This window comes from Eucyclogobius newberryi, unplaced genomic scaffold (genome assembly GCF_026437365.1).
Source record: "Eucyclogobius newberryi isolate DKJ021-1_F unplaced genomic scaffold, fEucNew1.0.hap1 SCAF_16, whole genome shotgun sequence".
In the NCBI taxonomy this organism is placed as follows: domain Eukaryota; kingdom Metazoa; phylum Chordata; class Actinopteri; order Gobiiformes; family Gobiidae; genus Eucyclogobius; species Eucyclogobius newberryi.
The window spans coordinates 10,316,484-10,344,247 of record NW_027315790.1 but is presented as its reverse complement, the minus strand read 5'-3'; the positions used below and the strand labels follow the sequence as shown (position 1 = coordinate 10,344,247).

The window sequence follows — 27,764 nt, the reverse complement described above, 5'->3', positions numbered from 1 at the left end:
AATAGGTGCACATGATTTGATCAAATGATTTAGTAGGGGATAAGACTATGCAAGCATCTTTTAAAAAGATCTAACACCAGTAGTTCAACACCTGGCCTTGTTCAATATATTGGCGTAAATAGAAGAGACAAAACGGGTAACGTCCAAACATACCCAAGCATGCCAAGCTGTGAAATATTATATCTAAAAGAACAAGATTTTCATGGAAATAAGCAGAAAACATGCCTTTAATTTAAGTTTTATTGTTTAGGCCAGGAGTCTTCAACCAGGAGCTCACCCAAAGGATTTGGGAGTTGTAAATATGACATGAATTATTGAAATGTTATCCATCACAGACCAACAATTAATAGATTATGGTTTATGTTTCTTGTTTCCAATCCAAGGCTTGCCATTCTTGTGACTACTAAAGGGAGCAACTGCCTTTTTGTTTTGTAAAAGAAGCTTTTTTTTAGACTAAAAAGTTACACAGTGGGACTTTATGTCGGCCACTTAAGAGGCAAGAAAATACAATCAATAACCACCAGATGGCGACATTTACAATGTTTAAAACTGTTGCCATTACTGCTCTAGCTTTCTACTGATTGCAACTCAAATTGGCTCAAGCCATGAGCTGCATGAAGACAATGTCCTGTTTTCTTTTAAAATGAAACGTTCATGTGTAGACAACAATAAATACTCTTTATTTAATCCTAATAAGACAAGAAAAAACACAATAGCAATAGAACAATAGCTTAATGAGTTCCCTGGAGTTGCTACAATTGCTAATCTTTTTCTCATTCTCCTCTTTCCGTCTCTTTCTCACACATTTACCACTTGCTCGACTCTCCCTGAACGACCCTGGGCTGCGAACAATGACACGTCAAACAACAGTGATGATGTAAGGTCATCAGAGCCGTCTCCGTCCGATTAGATCATTGTTTTTACAAGTAAAACAAACTCACACATGGTCTACATAAAATAACCATCAAACTATGAAGGAACATGGAGGTCTTTGAATAGATACTAAAAGCCATGACTTCACAAGTGTGGAAGTTAGTGTGAGTGCGTCTGCCGTGTTGGCGCTCTGCTCGGCCTCTCAGTTGTTGTTGAGGACCCACCATGAGGCTGTGCACAAAGAGAAGATTTACAGATCAATCAATCTTGTAATAGTGTGTGCCTCTTTGTATCCTGTGTACAAAAAGCCATAATAGTCTGTTGATATTATCAGAACAATTATAACTGTTTCTGGATGACAGCAATGTGATCTCAGTTACAAAATGTATTATGCAGTTGATAATTACCCCACTCTAGCTTTCCATAAAAGTTGAGTTTATTATTTGATTTTAGATGTGTTTTTCCTTTATTCTTTCTTCTCGGTAGAGTCAGCATCAATGAGATAAGTTGTCCCAGAGGTAGAGTAGCCCAATGGTCTAAGAATAATGTTACTTATCACTTAAGTTGAAGTACAAACTAGTGGCCCAGGAAATGACTCCACTACAAGTAGTAACTGTAAGAGGACTTACAGTTACTACTTAACTGTTTGGACATAACATGACACTGATTTATAATTTGAAAACATTGAATAATAAAGACCTAAAAAGAGCAATGCAAGAAACACAAATGTTCAAATAATCTAAAGGCGAACTATGTCTCCATGAAGATATTGTTACTTTGGATGGAATGTTTCACAGAATGGCTTTAAACCTCTCCATAGAGACAAGCAAGTGATGCCACCAGACCAAGTTGCAGGTCAGATCTGTGGAGAAGCAACCCCACTCACTCACTTTATTTATTATTATTAACAAAGTCATTGTTTGAATGCAATAGATGTCCCTCGATGCAACTGCTGTTGTGATTTGGGGCGTTACAAAAATAAACTGAATTGAATGTCATACTGTGGAACATTCCAGTACTAACATCTTAAATATAAACGAGCCAGGGATGGACCGTTCTTTAATATTGTCAACATATAAACCTAAAAATGTACAATGGCTAGTGCAATAAGAAGCTTTAGTCAAAACATATTAGAAAGGGTAAAAGTATGAGCCAATGTAAGGAAGTATTACACACCTGAGCTAGAGATGACAAAAAGCCAGTACATTTCAAGCGTTCATGTGATACTTGGCCTTTTAAATGTTTATTAATGTTAGGTTTCTATATTTAGAGTGTCACTGTTCTTACAAGGGACGAGCATCGTGGTGAGGGTCTCAGGGGTTTCCAGAAAGTCCACGTTGGCCCTTTGGAAGGTTTTACTGTAGTTGGTCTGGAGGTGGCTGAACACAACACGTCTTTGTTAGTCAGTACACTTTAATTACTATTACTCTAAGGCCCAAATTTACTAGAACGGGTGCTAAATTACGAGAAACTAAACTAAACTAGCATGTGCAATTTTGTAGGCGTGTTGCACCTTATTTACCTTCACTAAGGACTTTAACAGGACATGGGACAGACTCCTATAAGCTTCTATCCACTGTGTGATACAGATGAGAATCCTGCCCAAAATGTCACATATACCGTGCCTCTCCCGCCATCAAACCAACACATTATTATCTTGGGAGTGTCTACAGAGCCGCGGCGCCGAAACTGCCATGTTATTTTGTGCCGCGGCTCCTGAAACTGCTGCGCTATTTGACCGCGCCGTTTTAGACCGCGCCGGGTTAAGGTTAGGGTTAAGGTTAGGGTTAGGGTCAGGGTTAGGGTTAAGGTTAAGGTTAGGGTTAGGGTTAGGGTTAAGGTTAAGGTTGGGGTTAGGGTTAGGGTTAGTCATGAGGCTATATGGCAGTGCCGCGGTTCCTGAAACTGCTGGGCCATTTGACCGCGCCGCGGCTCTGCAGCCACGGCCTATTATCTTATATTCATAAATAATCCTTTTTTTAACACCACATTGATGTGTAAACTGCAATAGTCTGTTCTGTGCAAAAGTTTAATACCTGCTTTTCGGACGTGCTGAACTTTAGCTCCTTTTAGTCTTGATAAATCAGAAATTGTCATAAAACTTTCTCATTTGGATTTTTCTTTCTGTGTTAGTTTTGCATATTCATTAGATCCCACGTGCCAAATTTGCGAGATTCAAATCTCAACTGCTCACTCAATTCATTTTGCCAACATTTAGTAAATCTGGGCCTAAATGCACTAAGACTGTCACCTGTGAACACTAAACAACAAAGGATGCTTAATTCATTCAAAATAACCTGGCGGAATGAGATTTTGCTACTGCCAACACAGTAAAGTGGATGTTTATTGTGCGATTGTCAAGTATGTGACGGTTCCTTGAGGCTAAGAAATTCAATTTATATTCTTAGATTGACAATAAATGGGAATCCCAATTGTCGGAAAGTAATACTGTGTTAACCACCAAAACAATAGGACCGTAAATAATTATGGCAAACCAATTAGGATTCAGTGGACAAAAAGGACATACTCACTTCTTCCAGACGCTGTTGTGCTCCCAAAACTCATATAGAATGAAGCGTGATTCATTTGTGAGCCGTTGAACTGTGATGCTGACAAAAACAACAACAGTTCAATAACTAATGACCCTACATCATGTGGCTTGACACTTCAAATGCCTGCGTGTATAAAGCCCTAATCACAAATGCATAACATACTATTATTGAGCTTTGTTTGCTAAATAACATGGCAGCTAAGATTGGACAAACAAAAACTAATTGAAACGTCAAAAGATGTCAGAAAAGGGTAGTTATTGCTCTTGACCTTTTGAAAGTACAACCCTTCTTTCAAACTCATGAATCAAATGCATTTAATATGTAATATGAAGAAAGATGACTGACTGTAGGCAGCCGGTCTGAGCGCAGGAGCAGTCCATGTACTGTCTCAGAGCCAAACGAAAGTCATCCACCTCGTCCTCCAGCACCGTGAGTTGCCTCTGCACCATCAGGATGTGCTGGACACACACACACACACACACACAGACGAACAACACCAAAGACAGATCATAGTTAGGACTTTTTTGTTGATGTATTAGAAGGAAGAATGTTTGAAAAGGGCTAAATTGTAATGGTTTGGAAACTGGAACTGGGTCAAAGCATATACATGTTGTCACAGTCACTTTCTACATACGGTTGTAAGGACCGAAAATAGTATTGTGTCATGTACAAATTAAGTCTTTCTTTGTATGCAAACTCTAATGTTTAAAGAGGCTGCACAAAAAACAGAAGTGGTCCGATAAGGGAAGAAGCGGCAGCATCTTCTCTGTGGATGCTAAAATCACAGCTAATCATTTTGTGCTAACTCTGAAGAGAATTTGTGACAAGTGGGAGGCCGAGGTTGCTGATCTAGACAGGAAGCGAGTGCTCTGCCCGTGGGCCAGAGGTAGCAGGCCGAGTGTTAATGATGTGTCTGTGGGTGATGAGATGCTCCAGGACTCTCAATCCCAGGCTAAGTCAGGGCTGGGCTGCCTCGCTGTGAGTGCACCAGCTCTGGGGACAGTCACGTGACCCCGTTCCGTGGTGGGGGCCATCATGGCTTGAGGTGAGCGCAGGCCTGTCACAAGTAACACATTTTGAAGCAAGATATATTGCTACAGAAAAATGTCACAATAAACAATCATATTTAATAATTCTATGCCACTGATACATGATTTTCAACTGGAAAAAGGTGGCTTATCCTCTCCAGGTGGGTGAGGAGTCCTTGTTCTCTCCAGATGGGTGAGGGGTCCTTGTCCTCTCCAGGTGGGTGAGGAGTCCTTGTCCTCTCCAGGTGGGTGAGGAGTCCTTGTCCTCTCCAGGTGGGTGAGGAGTCCTTGCCCTCTCCAGGTGGGTGGGGAGTCCTTGCCCCAAGTGGAGGAGTTCAAGTATCTCGGGGTCTTGAAGGCTGAGTGAAGGCTGGAGCGTGACATTGACAGTTGGATCGGTGCAGCTGCTGCAGTGATGCAGTCGCTGCATCGACTGTTGTGGTGAAGAAGGAGCTGAGTCGAAAGACAAAGCTCTGCATTTACTTGTCACTCTACGTTCCTGCCCTCACCTATGGTCATGAGCTTTGGGTTATAACCGAAAGGACAAGATTGCGGATACAAGTGGTCGAAATGACTTTCCTCTGCTGGGTGGCTGATAGGGTAAGGAGCTCAGTCACACGGGAGGAGCTTTGAGTAGAGCCGCTGCTCCTCCAGCTGAGGTGGCTCGGGCATCTGTTCCGGAGCCTCCTGAGCGCCTCCCTGGGGAGGTGTTTCGGGCATGTCCCACAGGGAAGAGGTCCAGGGGAAGACCCAGGACACGCTGGAGGGACAATGTCTCTCGGCTGGCCTGGGAACGCCTCAGGATCCCCCCGGAGGAGGGGGGAGGAAGTGTCTCGGGAGGGGAAATTCTGAGAGTCCCTGTTTAGACTGCTGCCCCCACGACCCAGCCCCGGATAAGCGGAAGAAGATGGATGGATCGATGACACTGATACAATAACAATAAACCAGAATTATCTTTTTTTTAATGTACCAGTATGTACATTAACAAATAAATCGAAGAATCAAAATGTATACACAATAAATATTGAGCGCCAAAATATATTGTTCCATCCATTATCTTCCATTGTGTTTTACTAGCCCATGGATGATATCATCCATCAAAAAAATTCAAAAATGTGTCTGCAAATGTCTTTGTCAAGGTTGAGATTGATGAGCGTAAACAATAGTATTTACACTTTTTAACCAGTTAAGTTTCATGTTTTAACAACTTTATTTTTGAACAAAAAAGACCACACAGACAGTTCTATGTTTCCATATTTCTATCTATTTTTGACAGTTTGGTAGTGAGCTTAACCACACTGTGTCTGTGATGAGGGAATGACACATCAGTGATACAACATTCATGTTTATTCAAGCGATGCTGCAGAGGATCGTTTCATTCAGAACATTCAATATATACTATGACTCACTGACTTTAATCACCTTTGCTTAATAATTACTTATTTTACATAAGAGTTAAGGCACCGGTAATTGTTTTGCCTAGTGAGTAAAACAAGCTCAATCTGGAGGAGGTTTTGAAGGATACATCAGCTTTAAAATAATTCTTATTCCCTGCTGAGCCATCTCAATGGTTCACCTGGTGCTGCTTGTGTGAACCCGGCCATGTGGGTGGGTTAATTTTTGTCTTCTAATTTCGTGTCTAGCTCCCTGATTTCCCAAGTGACAACAATCTACATGAAATTAAATAAATTAAAAACGCAATCAACCACGTCCAAAAGCAGTTTACTAGGGGCTATTGCATCTTAAACAACTCCAGACCTTTCTTACAAATCTGACGGACTAGAATAACAGAGCACAGAACTGTTTCTCCTCAAATGGAGATTTAACATGCTAAATTCTAAAATAAAGCATTCATTCCAAAGTATTCTGGCGCTGCATTGTGACAAATGTATTTACAAGTAATGACTCAGCAGCTTATCTGGATCTTCTTTTGTTTTTGGTTAAAACAAATCATTTAGCATGTCTGGGCAGTATTGCAATGTTTATGGGAAAATATTTAATGTTATAATTTGAAGCTTAATGTTTTTATTTAACCATTTGCTCAAATTGGTTTACATCAATGGTAAAATAAAAAAGTTGATTTTGAAGAGTAGACTACTTCTTAATATAGTTAAGATATTCTGTATGGACATTCTAAACATACAGGCTAATATGTAGGTTTGTTTAACAGATTGATGCTGTTGAAAAGCTTTTGACTTTTGATAAGAAAGAAGGACAAAGTTAGCTGACACTCACAGATTTACTGGCGCTGTCCAAGACCTCCTCTTCCTCCACTGGCTCCAGACGAATGTCCTGAACAAAAGACTTTTATCAAAACAATACAGCTAATACCAGAAGGTGTTTTCAGACCCTGGACTGCATTTGAAGTTACACAAGGCTTTTTTTTAGTGAATAACCGTGTTTTTTAGCTAAAAACAAAAGATAAACAAACGAAAACAGAATTTCAGTCACTAAATAGTTACAAAGAACAGGGGACTGTGGTAAATCAAGCCACGTTTTGCATTGGTGTGAAATCTGAATTAAATAAAATGAAATAAAATTACATAAAATGTTCATATGCTTGATAACTTGACCAAAAAAATGCTCTAAATAAAAATAACCAAAAATAAAAGACCTTTTTGCTATACTTTTTCTTTAAAAAAATGTTTTCTTCCAAAAATAGATTAATTTATTTTCCAATCTACCTAAACCTTTATTGGGCATGATTTGAGGATGTATGATTTCAATTAATAATGTAAATTGCTGATAAATTTGAGTAATTTTTAATGAGTGCCTCAAATTACCCACTCACATATTTGAATACATAACCTGACAACAATACATCTCATTATTGAGCGTTAAGGCGAAAGCACTTTTACACTTAAGTTTAAACGCCTATAGCTCGAATTAAATGAGGGAAATGAAATGATATGGCTAGTTGTGGTTCACTGCTCAGGTTAATATCACACATGTAGGTTAATGAGAGTGTGCGTGACGCTTTGGCAGAAAAAAACTTTAGTATTGGAGCAGCTGAGAATTCAAACACGCGCATATGAACAGTGCAAATGTGGTACGTGGGCAAGTGCAGTCGGGCTGAAATAATATGTTGATGTTGTACAGCATCCAAGTTGCTATAATTTGTTGTAAATTTCCAAGTGACGATGTAAAGAGCAGATGGAGTTAAGAGATAGAGGCAGTTAAAAATATAAATGTAGGAAAAACTTTGGACATATTTAGACTACTACCGCTCATGCTGAATAAATAGTACACACTTAAGACTATAAAAGTGCCGCGCAAACACAATTGGGCTTTTGCTAGAATTCATTTGAAAGAGACTGACCCTAACCTCGAGCATAAGTACTATCCTAACAATAAGCTTAACCTAAACCATGCAAATTATGTATTCTTGAAGGATTTACCTGAAAATTGGCAAAATTGTGACTTAAATGTCATGAATTCTTGCTCAAACAACAAACTGTCAGTGGAGGAAAGTACAAAAGTAAAAATACTGTACTGTACTACTTAGAGCTACAGTGACTGTTGAAGTTATTTTTAGCACATTCATAGTGTCTTCCTGAGTTAAAATCTAGGCAAAACAAATATACAAATAAAAAGCCTCAAAACATTGAGAGAAATTGATTGACTAAAAAAATCAGGACAATTTCTTTTATCACCTCTTCACACCACTTCATTTTAATAGTTATAGTTAAATCTGCATGATTGATTGGTTATTCTAAACGTAACATTTTAAACATTTTACTTCAATAGATTCACTTAAGTAGATTTTTAAATGTCACTTTTTTGGTGATACTTTAAAAAAAAAAAATGTTTTACTTAGGTACAATTTTGTTATTGTATCTGTACTGTAACAAAACATAGTACTTCTTCCACCACTGCAGACTCTACAGTGCCACTCGCACGGCTTCTTCAAATACAGTTACTGCTCTTCTGGCTTTTAAATGTTGTGATAAATGGTCTTCTACTTTATATAAGCCCACATAAACGGATATTTTACATTACTTCAATAAACCTTTCATAAATACATCATCAGTGATACAAAATGTGTACAGCTAAGATGCAGTTATTTCACATGCATGTGTCCCATAAACACCCTTTTGAATTGTTCACGCGCAGCCTCTGATCTGGGTCAAATCCCAGATCAACCCTGCACAAGTCAGGCTCACCTTTTTCTCTAAGCGGTCGATGAGCTTCTGCAGTCTGTTGACCTGGATCATCCACTGACTGTCCTCGTCAAAAACACCTACACAGATCGAGAACCGTCCATCACACACATAGGAGGACACGAATGAAAAGGGGCCACATGCGCACGACTCTATTTTCTAAAGCATTTGACTTCATTGATTGTTGCGGGGTCCATAGACATTGACGTAACAACATAACTTCAGTCTTTTCTTTTATCTGACAGAGTAGAGAGTCAGACATGCCGATCAATGTGCGAGCTTTGAGGCGCTTGATCGAAAATGATAGAGGCACTTCAGGTAGGTCATCTATCTCCTAGCAACTGCTGCCGGAGACTACAACTATCACCAAACAGACAAAACAGACAAGACGGGCGACGCATTAGGATATATCTCTTCTTGTTTCCTTTTCAATGAGAGGATATTTGGCACAAGCCTTTCTAGCGGTCTTCTATCTTGTGTTTCAGTGAATAGGTCTACCGTATATTTACTCTGTTCATTAGCAGTGTTGGCTTTGTACTGACTTACTCACAATCGCCTTCAGAATGCCTTCAGCTTTCAACATTCGGACTGTCAATGTTATGTACATATCATCACTTCCTTTGGACTAAATAACTTATACTTTATATTTTATTATGTACATTTCATGCCGTTTAGTATTCAGTGTTCAATGTTTTGTTGTTGTGTTGTTTTGTATCGTGATAAAATGTAAATATATGATTATATTTCTGTGATGTATTTTATCTGCATAATAGTGATATATTATCTGCATCATTAGTCTAAGAGAAAAACAGCATGTGACAAACTGCATTTGTGAAGGTGTCGTAAAGATGAAGGAAAGAATGTTTACCCTAGGGAGGGATGTAACACCCCAGGGGAGTTAGATAAACATTACCCAAGGCTTTATCTCTACGGAAAATACCAGCTGTTGTAAAAGACAAGTGCCTTGATGTGAAGCTGACCAATGAGAAATGTGACCCGCCTATTCCATAATATCTAATAAAACCAACCTGCATGAGAAAAAACGTTGTGAGACGCAGGAGGGTCGCCAGGCTGCTTACAACAGCCTAGTTGACCCAGCCCGGCGTTTTCTCCCATGCATGCCATATAAAAGTCTGATATTTCTGTGTCGTTTCATTTTCTAAGTTGAATTGTGTTATCTGTGTGTTAAGGAATAGCATTGGTGTATGTCTCATTCCATGACAAGTATTCATTGTTCAATGTTTTGTTGTTGTGTTGCCTATGAAAGTTCCTATGTCTGTGAATTTAGTTTTATCGACAAATGGCAATAAACCCTTTTCTGATTCTGGTTCTGATTATAAATAATAAATAAAATTATAAATTCAAAACTAACAAGAATGTAATACAGTTACAAACTTGTTTTCGCACCACAGCCAAACATTTTTCGGTTAATCGATAATTGTGATTATTCAGGTCACAGTATAATCGTAAAAAACAAAAATGAATAATCATTACCGTTTTAGAAGAAAAAATAAGTATTTTAAGTTGTCCAAAAAATAGATGTAAATGTAAATATTTGATCTTTTTTTTTTTTTCATATTTAACTTAATTTTGTCTTTAAGAGAGTTCAGTTTCTTACACAAACCTGTTCGACCACGAGAATGAAAGAAAATGAAAGATTTCACTGTTGTTTGGACACAGTCTCAACATAAATCATCGTTAAATTGTGATGTTTTTTCTCACAATAATCATTGCACTAAAATGTGTTATTGTGACATCCCAAGCCCCAATTTGAATAAAATATTGTCTTGCCAAAAAACAAAAACAAAATGTCTTCAAATGTAACAGCATTTTAATACACAGTGTATTTTTGCTGCTAAAAGCTTGAGCACACTTTGTTTACTGTGAGGCTCTGGCTGTGATCAGACAAATCGCCTCCGTCTTTTGATCCAAACCAAAGCTGGGACAATTGAAGCTGAAGTAAGATGCAGGAAAACCTGAGGACAGTGCAGTCTCTGGTGTTAAACTCTGTCCCTCTCAATGCACCGGCCTCTTCAGCAGCTCCCAACACGAGACACAGCGGTGACACAGCGAAGACACAGCGGGACGCGCGCTCGCTCGATACTGACAACAACACAGACTAAAATACACTGACAAAAACTGTTTGCTGATAATGGCTAAGTTTATACTGGGATGCAATCAATAGTGTAGTTAAGAGATTTAAAAACAATTAAAGTTGCATACATACATAAAGGGTTGTGTGCATTGATAAAAAAGTTCATCAGTATTTATAACAATGTTAGGCTAACCAGGTTGTTTTCAAAGCAATAGATGAAATAAAACAGGACTATTAACTATGATTGGAGCATGCAATGAAATGCTCATCTAATTTGTTCTTTCAAAATGAACTGTGATAATCTGTTACTGTTACAATTATATCCAGCCACAGTAGGTTTATTGGCTGTGTCCCAGTCCTGATAAATAGTTTCAGGGAGGGCGCCCTATGAAAAATGAATTTGGTGATATATTGCAGGAATTCAACCGAAAAAACAGGTATTTAGTAAACACAGACCTGAGTTGACGAGGCTGAGGAGAGGGTTGTTGGGTGACATGCTGCTGTTCCTCTGAAGTCTGCGATTGGACCGGCGTCCAGACCACTGGATGGACAGCACCTCAGGCTTCACCAGGCCCTGTCTTCACAAACAAACAACATTCACTATCAGCCCATTTGTCTTGTTAATTATGCCTCTGTTTTAAAATCTATCCTAACTAGGTCTGCCCACCAGCTCAGAGGGCAAGAAGAAAGAGGAAAAACACGTTCGAAAGGCCCTCTCAGCTTGTGGTTACCCCGCTTGGGCTCTCAACAGAGTGAAGAGAACCAAGAAGCAGGATGAAAGGGAAACTGAACAGAGAAGGAAGGGTGTTTCTATCCCTTATGTGTCTGGCCTGTTGGAAAAACTGCAGAGATTTTTTAGACAACACGAAGTCCCTGTTTATTTTAAACCAGGAAACACTTTAAGACAAAAACTGGTTCATCCTAAGGACAAGTTGCCGACTCAAAAACAGAGCAATGTAGTTTATTCTATCCAATGCAGTGAAGAAAGCTGTAAAGAACGTTACATAGGAGAGACTAAACAGCCTCTGCACAAGAGACTATCAGCACAGAAGGAATACAAGTTCAGGACCTCAGAGTGTCTCCATCTTGAAGCCTCCAATCACTCGTTTGAAGACGGTGAGGTGAAGATTTTAAACAGGGAGAAAAGATGGTTTGAAAGAGGAGTTAAGGAAGCTATTTTTGTTAAAAAAGAAAGACCTTCTTTAAACAGAAATGGAGGACTAAGATTCAATCTTCCTTTAATCTATAATGGGATACTGAGCCCCTGGAAAGGTAGAGGACCAGGACCAGGACATTTAGATGCTAATCAGGTACTCAGGGTGGGTGAGCCAAGGGTCTCACAAAGACAAAGGGGATACTAATAGCCCATTAAAGGGCTGAATCTGCTAGCTCGGTAGTTACAAGGTGTGAGTTTCTGTTGAAACAAACAACACGTTCCACTTCAGGAAGGCTCCTCCCAATGGGCTGGACTTACCACAGAATAGTACAAATATCTCTATATTTAGGTCGAGTTATCCTAAATTCTCTTATTGACAATGACTCTTGGATGAGAGTCAAAACGTCTAATTTTTTCTAACTGAGTCCAGATGACTACAACTGAAGCTTTTTCTACTATCCTAACTAGAGCTTGCACAGCTTGCCCATTAATAATATAACAGTGAACATCAGCTGGGTCTTTTTTTTAAATGGACTCTGTGTTGCTACTTGGTCCAATGGTTTTAGATGTAAACACAGAGTGAGACTGAAACATCTGCCTGATGACCGCTGTGAAAACCTGAAGACTCAAGAGCGGCACTATGTCAGATTGGGTTGATTTTGAGATAAAACGATGAGCTAAACTCGAGGGCTAAAGCAACACTGAGGTAGGTAAACCTGCAGTGACAGACGTCAGACTGAGCCTGCTGCTGTCAGAGCGAGAAGACCTGGGATTTGAGAAGACCCCGGGGTGTTCAGAGACACTCAGGTGCACACAGCACAGAAGCAAGTGCAATGCCTCGTCCTTTTTATTGAAAAGATGTGTGTGCAAATGTACTATCAAACAAAAACAGCAGTCTTACTACAGACCAGACAAATGATGTGGGTTTGATTGATTGATTTGTTTGTTTGACTTTTACATGAAAGCTGCATTATAATTGTAGAAATGTATTGCAATATGATGAATATGAGTCATTGTTAGATGAATATGAGTCAAAGCACAAATGCCTCAGATTGCTTCTTGATCATAACAGCAAACATTAAGATGCTTTTCTGTTTGAGGGTTCGCCCCCTTCTTGTTTCCATGGAGATGTTATTTCTTTGCCTGGAATGTTCCGCAAATGATTTATGTTTTTATAGCTAAAAATCTGGAAGTATGCATCGTTAGTGTGAACAGAGTCACCTCTTCTTGGTGAAACATCTGTTTGTCTCTGAGGAAAAAGGTCTGTGTAGTTTAATTTCATCTTTATTTGAAGGGACAATACCTATTTACACATGACACACACATTTCCGCAGCATGTGGTGTTGCATGTCATAAAACGTGGGCTCTACATTAGGTTTATTAAGGGGGAGAATGTTGTTGTTGTTGTTGTTGTTGTTGTTTTATGGCGGTTGGCATCCAATTGTTGCATTACCGCCAGACTTTATTCCTCAGACTTTTCGTAGTCCTCAGACTCTGTCGTAGTCCGTAAAAGTACTCCTTCCATTGCTTTGGTGTTACAAAGCCCATGAGGTCATGATATGTCTTTGTGACTAGAATAGTTGTTGTTGTTACAAACTTTTAGTTTGTTTGACTTTTTAGTTCAGAAGGGAGATTGTTCCACTCCTTTAATGTGTTATAGGTGAAGGTTGTTTGTGCAAATGTAGTTTGACATTTTGGTTTGACACACTGGCCCCTGGTGGAGGCCATGCCACAGTTTAATGCCAGTCTAATGCTGTGGAACATTCCAAGTGATTTCCTGGGCAAAAAAACGATATCAACTCAAAAACTACAGTCGGTTTCATTACTATACCAAAGCGCTCCAGTATTTCACCCTGATTACCCTGTTGGAGCTGGAGACAATATTGAATACTGCTTCCACATTTGTACGCACATAATTATAATTAATTCACTCGCTGTGTTCAATCTGTCCGCGCACTTGAAGCCTGTGGGAGGATGTGGTGGCATCCCCCTCGGCCGCCTCTGACTCACACTCAGTCCCTAATTGCTGAAATGGTTGTGATCGGTGACAGATGATCAGCCTTCCCCGATTCGGCAGAGGCGACCCAGGGCACAATGCATAAGTTATACCACGTCCATGAATATCTGCAGAGACGCAAGGGAAATGACCACAGAAAGCTATTTACAAACCAGCAGGGATTGCATCCCGATACATGAGTGAATGTGTGGAGTGTTGCTTCTCAAAATGATGGAGGGGAAGATGGTGAGGTGGGATAAGCGACAGTGGCACTTTGCACAAACAAGAGTGGGAAAAGAGAGAGAGAGGAGGCGAAGCTGAATTATTGAAGTTGTTTTTTCTGTCACTTTGTATTAGTCCAGAGAAAGGCAGGGATGACAAAAGAGGGAGTTCACGGACCTGTTGTTTTAGGGAACTTTCAGAGCAACAATTCAATAAATAAAGATGTGGATGTTCTGTGGATGCTACAGAGAAAACAATTGTTAATAAACACAAATGTACAACTTTCAATGGGGCCTAAAAGTAAGAATCGTTGTATCAATTGGTAGTGAAAGTGCACAGAAACAGTTTAAGTAATTGTGTGCAGCTGGTTGGAAGCTTAAATTAAAATAAACGGATTTAGAATTACAAATGGTCTGGAATGTCTGCACCATACAGAAATGTTATCTCTCGCACATATTAACAATAACTTTTCAGGAAATGCAGTCACAATTAAATACACGGATAGTTCACACATAACTAAACCTGAGCGCGTCCACAAACAGGCTCAACATTGAATAAAGCGTCAGCCTGCGTCACCACCTGACCTGTAATTATACCTCAATTATCTTCACTTGGGGGAGACCCAACGCTCACACTCCACAGAAACATCATTTTTTATTACATTTTTAACCAAATAAAAGTTGAAATATGGCTACTGAAGGCTTCAAAATAGAGAATATTTACAAATAAAGTGCATTATTGATTGAAAATCAGAAATGATTAATATTTTTTGACATTTTGATTGAAAATGCTGTTGTTGTTATAGAAGGTCATATGTGTTTTAGAGTCTGTACAGTCCAAACAACTATAACAATTATAAAACAAAATATGTGACTACCGCTAATCACAATTAGATTCATTGTTGGAGCCTTATTCTTTTCAAATGATACAGTTCTGTCTAGAAACTCTAATAATCAGACTTAATCGGCACTATGTACATTCTCTGGAAGAGGGTCTGCCACGTCAATGGAGATGTTATTGCTTTGCCTAAAATGTTCCACAGTGTGGCATTAAACCAAACCATCTTGTCTTGTAAATGGCAGGCACAGAATAATTCATTTGCAATGCCCAAAACAAGAACAAGCAAGAATACAAATCTAATAATTTATTACATGAAGTGCAACTCTGCTCCTAACTATTGAAAAAGTGTTTACTTAGAACGATTTCAAAATGGTAAGACACTGTGCAGGTCCAGAACCATAACTGTGCATCAGATTGTTCCATAACTTGGAAGCAGCCACGATATGGGCCCTTTGAAAACACCACAGAACACAGACAAAAGAAAGAACTCCATATTTCAACTCAAAACGGTGAAATCCTTGGCTTTGGCATAAAAACGATTAATATTTTCTCATTTTAGTTTGGGAGTGACTTGTGTCTGAAGCTTGTCTCAGCACAAACATGGACTACTGTAAAATATAACTTCTGTGAGTCTATGTGTGTGGAAGCAGCGATGGGTTTAGACTAAACTTTAGAGCATAAACGTGGGCTTATGGACTGACAAGACTGATATTTCCCAGCAGAAATGAATAACCCCTTGTAATTATAAAGTCATTGCCCCATTGTCCCTGTATCAAACACTCTTACTTCTCCTGTCGGGTCTGCTCGGCGGTGGTTTCCATGGCACACTCGAGCGAACTCTGGAGCGAGTGGAGCTGATTGGTCGTCTCTTTGAGCAGGAAGCGGGTCACAAACTGGTCCAGGTGGGTGGACTCCTGATAGTCCTGTCAGTCACAGGGGTGAGTGGGAGCAAAAAGGAGTTAGAAAAATGATGGACAAGGCAGTCAATTATTCTGCTAATTATTACAACATCAGTCATCTGTATGAAGAGAGGAAACGTGTTTTGATCTTCAGAAACACAAATAGGAAAGTCATTTTATATTACACTCCGATACTAATAATCAGTCGTATGAAATGGAATTTGTACAAGCACTAACCAATTTAGTCAATAGAGGACATTTGTGGATATAGACAATGGCACATTTAATTGACTGTTCTGCTTATGCTATCTATACTTTTATTGTTGAACTAGACATACTTTCAAATATACTAAACAAAGGCTAGTAAACAAAACAAAAATACTTATGTGTGTGAGCTGTCAAAAATGCAATAATACTCTAATACTGATTGATGGTAGTTTTGATTAAAAGTGGTATCACTACAAGTCATTAGTATCAATAAACAAATACACGTTAAATAGGACATAGTTGGATTGTTCTTGCTTTTTCCCAAATTATTTTACGTCATGCTTTTTAAACTCACGACAAGCCAAAAATACCAACTACTGGTAGTATGTCTCAAAACATTTCAGCATGTTCGTGTTCAAGTGTTTGGATGTTAAATGAATGTGCCACTTCAACCAAAAATACACTGAAAACCACATATTCATACATACGTGACTCACAGAAGCAGGCTGCTGTGGCCAGAAGCTCATGCATAAGCAGCAAGCCCAATAATATCACAAGAGGTCGGGCCTGGTGGGAAGTACTTTGTGTTGATTTGGCTGTAATCAAACAGCATCTGTTTCCCACACTTACAATGGAGAAAGGATCATACAACTTAAATTAGGGTTTTACTAAAGCTAAATGGTGTGTTTTCAATAGTCATGATCCAAAACAGAGTCCAGCTTCTTCTGTATAAAAGCTGATGTATGTGTTTTTCTGCCCTTTTCAATATGACTGCAGAGTGACAGGCAGAAAGTACAGATACCTGCTCTCAAATGTGGTTGAATAAAAAGTACAAATACCTTAATCATTTTACTTTAGTACATTCCTTTTACTTTTGTACTTTGTTACTTTCCACCACTGCTAACTGTAAAGCTTGTTCTCAGATGGGATCCTTAAAACAGTTCCTGGTTTGTTTACCTTAAGAATAAACGGCTATAAATGTCGGCAGTTGTGTGTTTTAAAGGCTCAGTTCCCTGTGGTTGTTTTGTTTTATTCAGTGACATTCTCATGCACTGGCTGCACACCTGCGTTTACAGGAGAGAGGCTCGGCCAGACTGGTAAAGGTCAGTGTTCTCGCTCACATGGAGCATAGATTCCCTCCTGTGATCAGCCCCTGTGTGTGTGTGTGTGTGTGTGTGTGTGTGTGTGTGTGTGTGTGTGTGTGCGCATCACTTCAGAGGACTGAGCACACAGCTGGGGCTCTTTTGTACCTAAATACTGGACTTTCACACAGAATAAAGAAATAAATATGCTATTGAAAACACATTGCATCGGACATTTTCCTCACAAGTCAATACATCTTTGTTTCTACATATACAGTTAAATTTGACACAATACATTTTAGATGTTAAAAATGTGTCAAACGTGGTCACAAGTCACAGTCCTAAGCTGTGATAAAACAAAAATCCAAATTACAGTACAAATGAGGCAGATGGTCCGCTGTGAAGAAGCTGAATGCAAAAGCATTTCATGGGTTTCAGCTTCCTGTGTATTGGTGACATTTTGAGGACTTTTGCCCTTTCAAGAGATAGAATTTTTAGTTTTGATTTGATACTTTCTATGGCAACTACATATGATGCCTTTTGCCTTTTTTTGCAGGAAATGTTGTAATAGTATTGGGCAGAAACAAAGACTAAGTACTAAAGGTACGTACAAATGTAGGTTAAATGTCCCATACAGTTGCATCTTTTGAAAGATGCGTTGTATAATTCAAGACAATAAAATTAAGGATTGATAAAAGTTGATTTAAATGTTTTTTGAGCAATTAATTGCTTGATTCCATGTTGGACTAAATTAATTTCTTAGTTCTGAGTACACAGAACTTCAACTTCATTATACAAAGACAATTCGGCAAAATCCCCAAAAATTCACAAAATGTAAAATTCAGCCATTTTCCCTGAAACTGCCCAAATTGTGTAGTAACTGTTGAAATATTTATATTTTTGTATTTAAATATTTTACAACTGAAGCCCACAAATTCAAGAACGGCGACTTTGATGGAGATTTGACTCTGGAAAAATCCCAGTTCACAATAATTATTTTGGACTCAAACTACACTAGTACAAGGCTAAAATAGTAATACATCAAAATACATGTTTATTGTTGCTTTTAAGTACAACACACGTTGGCAGGTGTGCACACTATTCCTCCAAAACCACTCCAAACATCAGTGAATGATCGTTGTTTAGCACCTCGAACATGAGAGGCACCTGGGACATGCGCCGCCTGGATAAAAGCTGTGGGCGTTGTGTTTATGAGCGCCGTAAATAGCTTTGTCAGAAAATTTGAGCGTGTGTGTGTCTCTTTTGGCTCCCACTCACATGTATAACAATGTCTGAAGCCCGCGCATGCACAACTCAATAGAAAAAGAGCACCTCCCACACGAGCTCACCCACTCAAATACAGCTCCAGCTCAATACAGATGACTTGGGCTGTGACTAATATGGCAACTGCTGTACCTGACACACGCAGCACAGCACCCATTTCTAGGCTTCTTAATCCTCTGACTCATTGTGGGATCACAGAGGCATCGCAAGCTCCTAATTAACTATAATTTAGGCCTGAAAGCATTGCGAGTGTACATGGATGAAAAAGAGGTACATTGATTTGAACGTTATTGCGTCGCTCCATTACACAGCTGTTGCATTGGCGCAGTGATTGCATTTAAGAGATTCAATGTGAGAAGTTTGAAAAAACCAGTGATGAGGAATGTAACTGAATTGTCTTCCATGTGTCTCTGCTTCTGGACTGCCTCTCCATTCCAGTTGGACCTCTTGGAGACCAGAAAGTGATTTGAGGTGTAATTTGATTTTGGCACCTCAAACTGCCTGCTGCACATTGAGCTCTCGGAGGGATTGGCAGTCGGGCTAAATCTGCCGCCTATTTTTCTGTTTGCACAAAAACCAAGGCAGATTTTGTGCCCCTAAGGTCTTTTTTTAAATATCAAACAATTCATGATCTCCTCTAGAATTCATTTAAAACCATTTCGCACATGCCTTAAACATTTTTGACAGATGACATGCATTTATGACGCAAATAGGACTCTGTAACATTGTATAATATGCACAATTAATCATACATGGATTTGATGGTTTTGGAGGGATATATATACGATTTAGTTATGAAAAAGGCACTGCTTTGGTAGTTGTTGTTGTTGTTGTTGTTGTTGTTGTTTTATGGCGGTTGGCATCCGAGTGTTGCATTACCGCCAGACTTTATTCCTTAGACTGTTGTTGCTGTTGTTAGTAGTTTGCGCTATGTTTTTTGGGTTTGAGTTATGATTCTTTGTTGTTTGAGTTATGGCTCTTTGTCGTTTGAGTTATGATTCTTTGTAGTTTGAGTTATGATTCTTTGTAGTTTGAGTTATGATTCTTTATAGTATGTGTTATGGTTCTCAGCCGCCATAAACACCAAAGAAGAAGTGTTATGGTTCTTTGTAGTTTGAGTTACGGTTCTTCATACCGTATTTTCCGGAATATAAGTCGCACCGGAGTACGTATAGTCTGGAAAATACGGTCACCAGTCAAGAAAAAAACATATATAAGTTGCGCTGGAGTATGAAATGCAGTTGAAAGTGTGAAAATAGCAAATAATATCACATAAAAGTCGCTCCGGAGTATAAGTATAAGTATATAAGTATAAATATAAGTATAAGTCGCACCCCGGCCAAAACTATGAAAAAAGGTGCAACTTATAGTACGGAAAATACGGTAGTTTGAGTTATGGCTCTTTGTAGTTTGAGTTATGATTCTTTGTAGTTTGAGTCATGGTTCTTTGTAGTTTGAGTTATGATTCTTTGTAGTTATGATTCTTTGTATTTTGAGTTATGGTTCTTTGTAGTTGATATGATTCTTTGTAGTTTGAGTTATGATTCTTTGTAGTTTGAGTTATGGTTCTTTGTAGTTTTGAGTTATGATTCTTTGTAGTTATGATTCTTTGTATTGAGTTATGGTTCTTTGTAGTTGATATGATTCTTTGTAGTTTGAGTTATGATTCTTTGTAGTTTGAGTTATGGTTCTTTGTAGTTTTAGTTATGATTCTTTGTAGTTATGATTCTTTGTAGTTTGAGTTATGGTTCTTTGTAGTTTGATATGATTCTTTGTAGTTTGAGTTATGGTTCTTTTGTAGTTTGAGTTATGATTCTTTGTAGTTTGAGTCATGATTCTTTTGTAGTTTGAGTTATGATTCTTTGTAGTTTGAGTCATGATTCTTTTGTAGTTTGAGTTATGATTCTTTGTAGTTTGAGTTATGGTTCTTTTGTAGTGTGAGTTATGATTCTTTTGTTCTGAGTTATGGATCTTTGACACTGTGCATTACAGAAGCAAGGTTGAATTCAATTTCTCTTTGCTCATAAAGAATCTAGACCTGACAAATGAACGCCTCGACTCCCACGCTGTTTCTGAAGGAGCAGCTCGTGTGCAGATCTGAGGCTGTGCCGCGGGATAAGACCAACCAAGATCCAACCTCCGTGATCCTGCAACAGGGATCAGCATGCATGTTCTCACCCTCCAGCCTCCTCTATTTCATCTCAACAGGGGGGATGTTCTCTTTAGTATGCAGACTGTTTTCTAACCCACTCAAAGCATCTACAATACTTCCCGTTCATCAAACAGAGATGCAAACATATTGTTGAATCCCATTATATGGCCAGGCTCATGTCCTGTGCTCTCCATTGCTAAAAGGACTAATGTAAAGTCTAAAGCCACCAGCTGAGAAGCAGAGGTGCATGCTGGGAAATATGTGCAGTGTGCAGACCAGGTCACACTGTGAGTAAATCAAACATCTCAATATGATTATCATTACAAGCGCCACATGAGGCATCAGATGGATGCTCTGATTTCAGCATTAATCAGGACCAAGAGGCACTTATCAGAATATTGAATAAATGTTTTTTGCTGTATAAATACACAATTTTCACCTTTATTTCTATATTTACTTCATGCTATTTTATAAATGTCTGTCTCCAGAATAATGGTTAAAACAGAGGTGTTGTTGCTTATTACAAATGACTCCAATTTGAACAATGAACAGATATATTCAACAAGTGTTATCATTGTGTCAATGTGTTTAGTCACAGTTTTTATGCCAGTTTTTTTGCCAGCCTTTTCAGATCCATTTAACAGCATTCTATTTGCCTTCAGTTGTTTGATTAAACTGCTTTTACTATTAGATTAGTTTAGCAGTTAGCAATACTATTACTAATGTGACGTGTTTATGACTCTATACTTGTCTGCATTATACTGTGAAATTACTAGATAATGTGCATGGCTGAAGCCATTGCGAGTGTTTGCTAAATTGCTAACGCTAATTAGCATTAGCGTTAGCAATTTACTTTCGCAAATACTGAAAAAAAGTACAAGGTGAACAAATGTCAAAAACAATAGCCCCCCTCAAATCAAATCAAATCAATTTATTAAGATGGTGAAAGCGATTGTACAGAGGTATAACTCTTGGTGAAAGTGTAAAGGAGTTGAAATGCATCAAAAATCCTGAAATGGAAAAATAAATGTGAATACAAGAACATAAAGTGTCTGCTTTATGACGCAGACACTCTATTACATAACAACAATTCTAGTTTGGTTGATTTGTTCTTAATGTTATAAAGGTTTAGCTGGAGGGTCTGAAACGTTCCACAGTATGCCAGTGAATATATTGCCATGGAGACAAGCAGTCAGATCTGGTTTAAGGTGTTTGTAAGATAACCAAAACGTTAGGTGAATGAATGATGAAAAGAATAATGAAACAGATTTTAGAAATCACATTCATTGCGTCAAGAAAGTCGTATGCCCAACCCTGTCAAATCTTGTGAGCTGAGCAGGGCAGAGCCTGGTTAGTGCTTGGATGAGAGACAACAGGTGCTACAGAGGAAGAGTTGTTGTGTCCTTAGGCAAGACACTTCACCCACATTGCCTAGTATGGATCAGGTGTGTTTGAATGCCTGTGTGTGAATGGTGGTAGTCGGAGGAGCTGATGGCACAGATAAGCAGCCTTGCTTCTGTCTGCCCCAGGGCAGCTGTGGCTATAATAGTACCTTACGTGTGGAGTGAATGAGCACTATATAAGTTGTATGCATTAAAGTAGGGCTCTATGGATTGACTGAAATTAGACAAATCATTTCAGTCAGTGTTAAAAGTCACAGATATCCTCAGGTCGTGCTCAAAATGTTTCTCTTCTTCTCAGGTTGTCACTTTCATCCATCTTGTCTGATGTGTTTTGTTGTGCGATAACCAAACCTGTGGTGACATACCTTCTTTGTTTTGTCCATGGCTTTCAGTATCGACATATTCAGGTCTTCTAAAGCAGCAAGGACGTTCTCATATTCACCAAGGTGCTGGGAGAAATACTCTGCAAACACCAAAGACAAAAAACAAAACCTTTACTTTGAGTTGAAGTGCTTTGACAGGGCTGTGGGTGTGTGGCAGAAAAAGAGCAACATGTCTGTCAGAACAGGTAGGAGGGAGGCAGGGGTGAGGGCAGATGAAATATTTACTACTTGGGAAATGTCCAAAGGGATTAATATATGTATAGGTTTGCAAGTACGTTTGACTTACCGCAGAGTTCATCTGTGTCCACATTGCTGTAAAATAAAAGACATTCAAATGAATTGTCATTATAAAAGCAAGTCAGTTATATTTTAGGTTAAATGAAAGCCTTTATTATGAAATAAAAAAATAAGAATAGTGAGATGATCTAGGCCTATATGTAAGCAATACATTTTACAGTTGGCATCTCTTTTCAAAACTGGCTCCAACAGCACATCAATGTAGTCCAGTGTGGGAGCGATCAATGAGTCAAAACAGGAGAAAACACTCAGAGCTGTTTGATCAGGAGGAAACTCAGAGGTTAGGTGTTCAGACAAGGAAACGCACTAAAGCTGCTTTCTCACAACAAGCTTCAGGAGTGTCAGGCACTGGATATCCTCAGCCGAGAAAATATATTTAATCTAAAGTTGTGATATTTTAAAGCTATATTATCTTATCTATCTCCTTAGAGACAACCGGAAGACGACACCAGGCAAAGTTACAGATCAGATCTGTGGAGAGGCGACACCACTCACAGTAAGAATGCATTCATGTCTTTTTAAATTTGAATAATAGAGATGCGTTTAACGTCATACTGTGAAACATCTCTAACCTCCAGAAAGATTTCACATTTCACCTTGAAATGAAATGAACCATTGTTTGATGTTTTTGTCAAGAGTTCATCAATGCTTAGTTTATTGATAGGTACCAAATTGTGGCTTGTGCCCTAAATAAGGGACTTACTCTGTATTGTGAGTGTCGATGGTGTGGAAGAGCTCCTGCAACTCGTCTGCTGTCAGGACCCCATCAGAGAAATAAGCTTTGAACTCATCAAAAGACAGCTTCCCATCGTCTGGGGACATAGCACAAATGCACCATGTCAACGTGTTATCAGAGCAGCTCCGCGGTACAGGAAGTAAGGCTAAGTGAAGCCCCTGATACACAGACTAAAGACACACAACATCATAGTTCAAAATGACGGAAAACTTCATAAACTCAAAAATAAATTCAAATATTTTTGGACCAAAGCCACACACATAAATAACCAAAAGCTGTACGTATCAAAATCACATAATGACACAGAATTAAAACTGGCACAATACATTAAACAAAAGGGACTGGCAAAGGAAAGCACAAATCTTAAATCTGGTAAATGGCTTTTGTAAATGAATGCACTACGTCTGGGCTAAAGCTGTACTTTGACATCTCTTGCTGCTTAATTCAAAAGAAATCCCTTGTCGATAGAATGGTTACTAAATATATTTTATATTTCTAGTTGTATTGGGGTGTTTAATAAGCCCCAATTTTACAGCTTTTCACCACAAAACCATTATTTGTCTCACTCACATCCATTTCCATTATCTTCCAAATTTGGGCCAGGATCATAAAATACACTGGCATTTGACCTACTATGGCTACATAGCAATGCGACAAATTAGTTTAACTTAAAGATCATTTTGAGCTGAAAAAAATATTCCTGAACTTCAGAATTTTAGCCAATTTATTTAAATGCAATACCATAGTCTAGACCAGTGGTTCTCAACCCTTTTAGTCGCGACCTCCATAGTAACAACCGTTGGCATTCGCGAACCCCAAACACAAAAAATAGACTATCCACAAAGTAGCCTTATTTCTAGTGAGTGGCTTTAGTTTTAGGGTCAAGGCCTAGATACATGAATTTGATAGGCCAGCAGGCAGGACTAAACATTTACCACTGCATTTGAAGGCTTATCTAAGACTGTTGCATACATTTTCAATATTCCACCATCATCTAGGGACACCCTGAAATCATTTCATGACCCCCATGGGGGTCCCGTCCCCCAGGTTGAGGACCACTGGTCTAGGCGAGTCACTCTCTCTCCTCAAGTGTTTCTGGCTCCACAGTCCAATGGAAAGCGTGTCAGTCCTGGACCATCTGCAGTCTGTTCACCTGTAGGAGTAGGATCTCTGCTTCGCCGTGGTTCTACCAGAGGTTTCTAACTTTCTCAAAGTTATTTTTTTTGTCGTTTTTCCTCGTTCTAGGGTCTAAGGACAGGGGACAGGGGATGCTCTGGGACAGTTATCCTTCTGGTTAATTCCTTCAAATATTGTTGAATCAGCTTTTGATTGTTTCATTGTTTGATTCTCTAATTTTCAGTTGGTTGAATCAAGATTAATCAATTCAATGTTTTGTTGTGATTTATAAATAAAGAAATACATTGAATTGAATAGTCATACTTCAAGTAAAAGCCAGTCACTTACATCTGACTAATTTCTCAGTCCTGACACGTGTCCACAAAACTTCAACAGTAAAACAGGAAAAAGCTGAGCCGTGATAGTGGATTTAACACATTTAAGATTTTTGAAAAAGTAATTAATTAGTTCCCTGATCTTGAATTCTGAGCAGTGCATAAATCCTTGAGGTTTTTGTTCATTAGTGCTAACTGAACCCTCTCCTGGGCCCGGTCAGTGTCCTGTTTCCATGGAAACTAACAAGAGCATCAGCTGAAAGCTTCGAGATCTGAATTCATAAAGTGAGGAACTACATCTGTGATGTACTCAAAGCCTCATGATGAGACAAGGGGGCGAGTGGGGAGCAGGACTGGACAACACATTGATAACTGTCAGCAAAAGCTAATTACAAGCAGACGTTTGATCATGGTTCCCGAGATTCCAGTTGTTTCTTGGTAAAGAGGTTGACATTTTGTTAATAGCTGGTTTAGCTGCTGCTTATAGATCTTATTTATTTCTGGCCTTGACCTGATTTCTTTCAGTTTTGACAGCTAAGTCTAAAGCAATTTGATAATCAAAGCAGTTTGAGAATGACAAAAATTCCAATATTGTGCAGATCTAGGTATAATTACCATTTTTGTCCGCTCTCCGTAATATCTGCAAATACAAAGCAAACAGAAACATAGTCGGAAAAATGGTGTCATGTCATCAAAGCATCCGTTTGTGTGTTATTTAATAATGTAAACCTCTGTCCTCGGGTCTGGAGATTAAAAACCAGCCCGGGAGCTTTAGACAGGACCAGAAAAAAGACCTTGTACCTTGCGTTCCCTTTCTGTATGTTGATGGAGAATTGTATGTGATTTGATGTAATGGGTTCAGGATTTTAGCGAAAAGTCTGTGAAATATTCCTCACTAATTGGCAAACTGCAGCCTGTAAACTAGAAGCAAGTGAACAAAAAAAGGAGGGCTGGGTGATATGGCCAAAAAAACCCTAAAATAAATCTGAACAATTTGGACAATTACAATTTGAGTAATAGCTTTGATGACATAATTTTGCACATTTTTCATATAATTGATTATTAAAAACACAAATCAATCAAATAATTGTATTGCCCAGCCCTAAAGCTTAGACTACTGCCCCAAAACTGCTTAAACAATCATTTTTACAGTGGCTATTATTACATTACAACATTACAATGATTTTTAGTGTCCGTGGGGAAGAAATGAGATAAAAATAAGTGACAATTAAACCTGATTGTCTCCATGGTGATGTTAACGTTTTCGTTCCACAGAATTACATTTAAATTAATCTAAATAAAATAATAAGTATCTAGCACCATGGAGCAGATGACAAGTTACAGGTGAGATCTGTGGAAAGGCAATGCCGCTCTGTCAGAATACATGTTTTTCAAGGTTTGAACAATAATAACTGAATAAAAGCAAGACAGATACGTTTAATGCCATACCATGGAACATTACAAGCACAGCGACAACAACTCCATGGAGACAAGCAAATGGCGGACACCTTTAATGTGACAATGTTTTGCTTTGTTTCCAGTGATGGCCACAGATTATTTGTCTTGGGTCAACAGACAATCTTCCTCTTCCATTCATTCAGGTTTTTGAGTGGGACACTTGCCAAATTAGAAAAGATAAATCTTTAACCAAGACTTATGATTATGAGGTCAAAAACCTATACTTCAATATAAGTAATATCATTCAAGCGAATCACCACAAACCCAGCCTGAATGCGTGTGTTCTTTTTTGCACGCAGAGCTCACAGAAGAATAGACAAAGCAAATTCATCTTCTTAAAACTGAAATCTCAGAGCCACCTGCTCCTGCCATGAATAAATCAGGCTTTCTTTAACAAACAAGAAACACGGCACTGCAGAAAGCACAGAGCGACAGGACAAGCGAGCCATAATAACTACCACAGCACAATAGAATCATTAGCTGATAATGTAACTATTAATATTTAAAATCTCATCATACTGAATAAATTATAGATGATCAGAATTCTTATTAATTCATCCCAAGTAATATGCTTAGTTTGGAGGCACTAACTGCATCTGGATAAAGCAGAACTGCAGTATGAAGGATTAATATGTGATTTTACACTAATGGGCAACTTAATGAGACTTTAATTGTGCCTTTTGTCAAACTGATACAAGCTCATTTAAGGTGTTGGCATAAATGAATGACCACTGGTTGATATGCTTTTCACATCCACCAAACTGAAAGGTCAGGCTTCTACGACAATCCATTTAGATATAGTAGCCTGTATTTAAATGGATTGTCGTAGAAGCCTGACCTTTCAAAAAACAAAAGCAAACAACACATCTGGAAGCTTATTCTGATTAAAAACTATTGTAAGCACGCATTTAAATAATAGCCAGTATACAGTAACATCATTTTCTTGACTGTGCTGTCTCTGATACAAATTTGTTTTTTGATGCAAATCTGATCATTTGTTTTACTTACATCAATGAATATGGACATCCCCTTCTTGAGCTCCATCTGAGAGGTGGGCTCCTCGGGCACACTCTGCACCTCGTCGCAACAGTCCATCTTCTGTGGATTCAGGGCTGAACTGTGCAGGAATGTGTCCTGTTCATCTGACTCTAGACCACGGCACGAGCGTCAACCCAGCGTCAGAAACGTCGTTCAGTAGAATCAGTACAAGCTGTTTTAGAAATGGCACAACCCGTAGATGCTCTTTGTCACTTAGTCATCGTGTAGTTACTTAGTCATCGTGCGAAATTTCATTTCATTCATTAATTGCATTTGAAGCGTGAATAATATAAAGTTTCACGGACATTCAGCTAGTGTTAGTTTTTCCAATCACCTAAAAAAAACCTCTTAAAGGCAACATATACTAAAATATATACTGCGCTGCAAATATTTTATAGCTGTTTTGAAAATGAATGTATGAATTAACTTGTTGCAGAAAGTTGCGTGTCAAA

General features: G+C 38.7%; 1 protein-coding gene across 1 annotated transcript; it reads right to left on the bottom strand.

Annotated features, from left to right (window-relative positions):
- Positions 1-659: 659 nt before the first annotated feature.
- Positions 660-27,403, bottom strand: necab1 (N-terminal EF-hand calcium binding protein 1). Its single transcript, XM_072447423.1, has 13 exons — positions 27,283-27,403; positions 25,432-25,456; positions 23,333-23,441; positions 22,619-22,644; positions 22,315-22,412; positions 15,709-15,845; positions 11,165-11,286; positions 8,617-8,693; positions 6,689-6,745; positions 3,771-3,883; positions 3,405-3,482; positions 2,161-2,252; positions 660-1,104 (listed from the first exon to the last, which is right to left on the bottom strand). The coding sequence occupies exons 1-13, from the start codon at positions 27,367-27,369 to the stop codon at positions 1,076-1,078; spliced, it is 1,050 nt and encodes a 349-aa protein (XP_072303524.1). The 5' UTR covers positions 27,370-27,403; the 3' UTR covers positions 660-1,075.
- Between the last annotated feature and the right edge of the window lie 361 nt (positions 27,404-27,764).

Coding starts and splice junctions, on each gene's coding strand:
- necab1 (XM_072447423.1), bottom strand. CDS start 27,369: ATGGACTGTTGCGACGAGGTGCAGAGTGTGCCCGAGGAGCCCACCTCT. Junction 11,287..15,708: donor GAGCAGACCCGACAGGAGAA/GTAAGAGTGTTT, acceptor TTGTTTGTGAAG/ACAGGGCCTGGTGAAGCCTG. Junction 2,253..3,404: donor CACAACAGCGTCTGGAAGAA/GTGAGTATGTCC, acceptor TGTTGTGTTCAG/CCACCTCCAGACCAACTACA.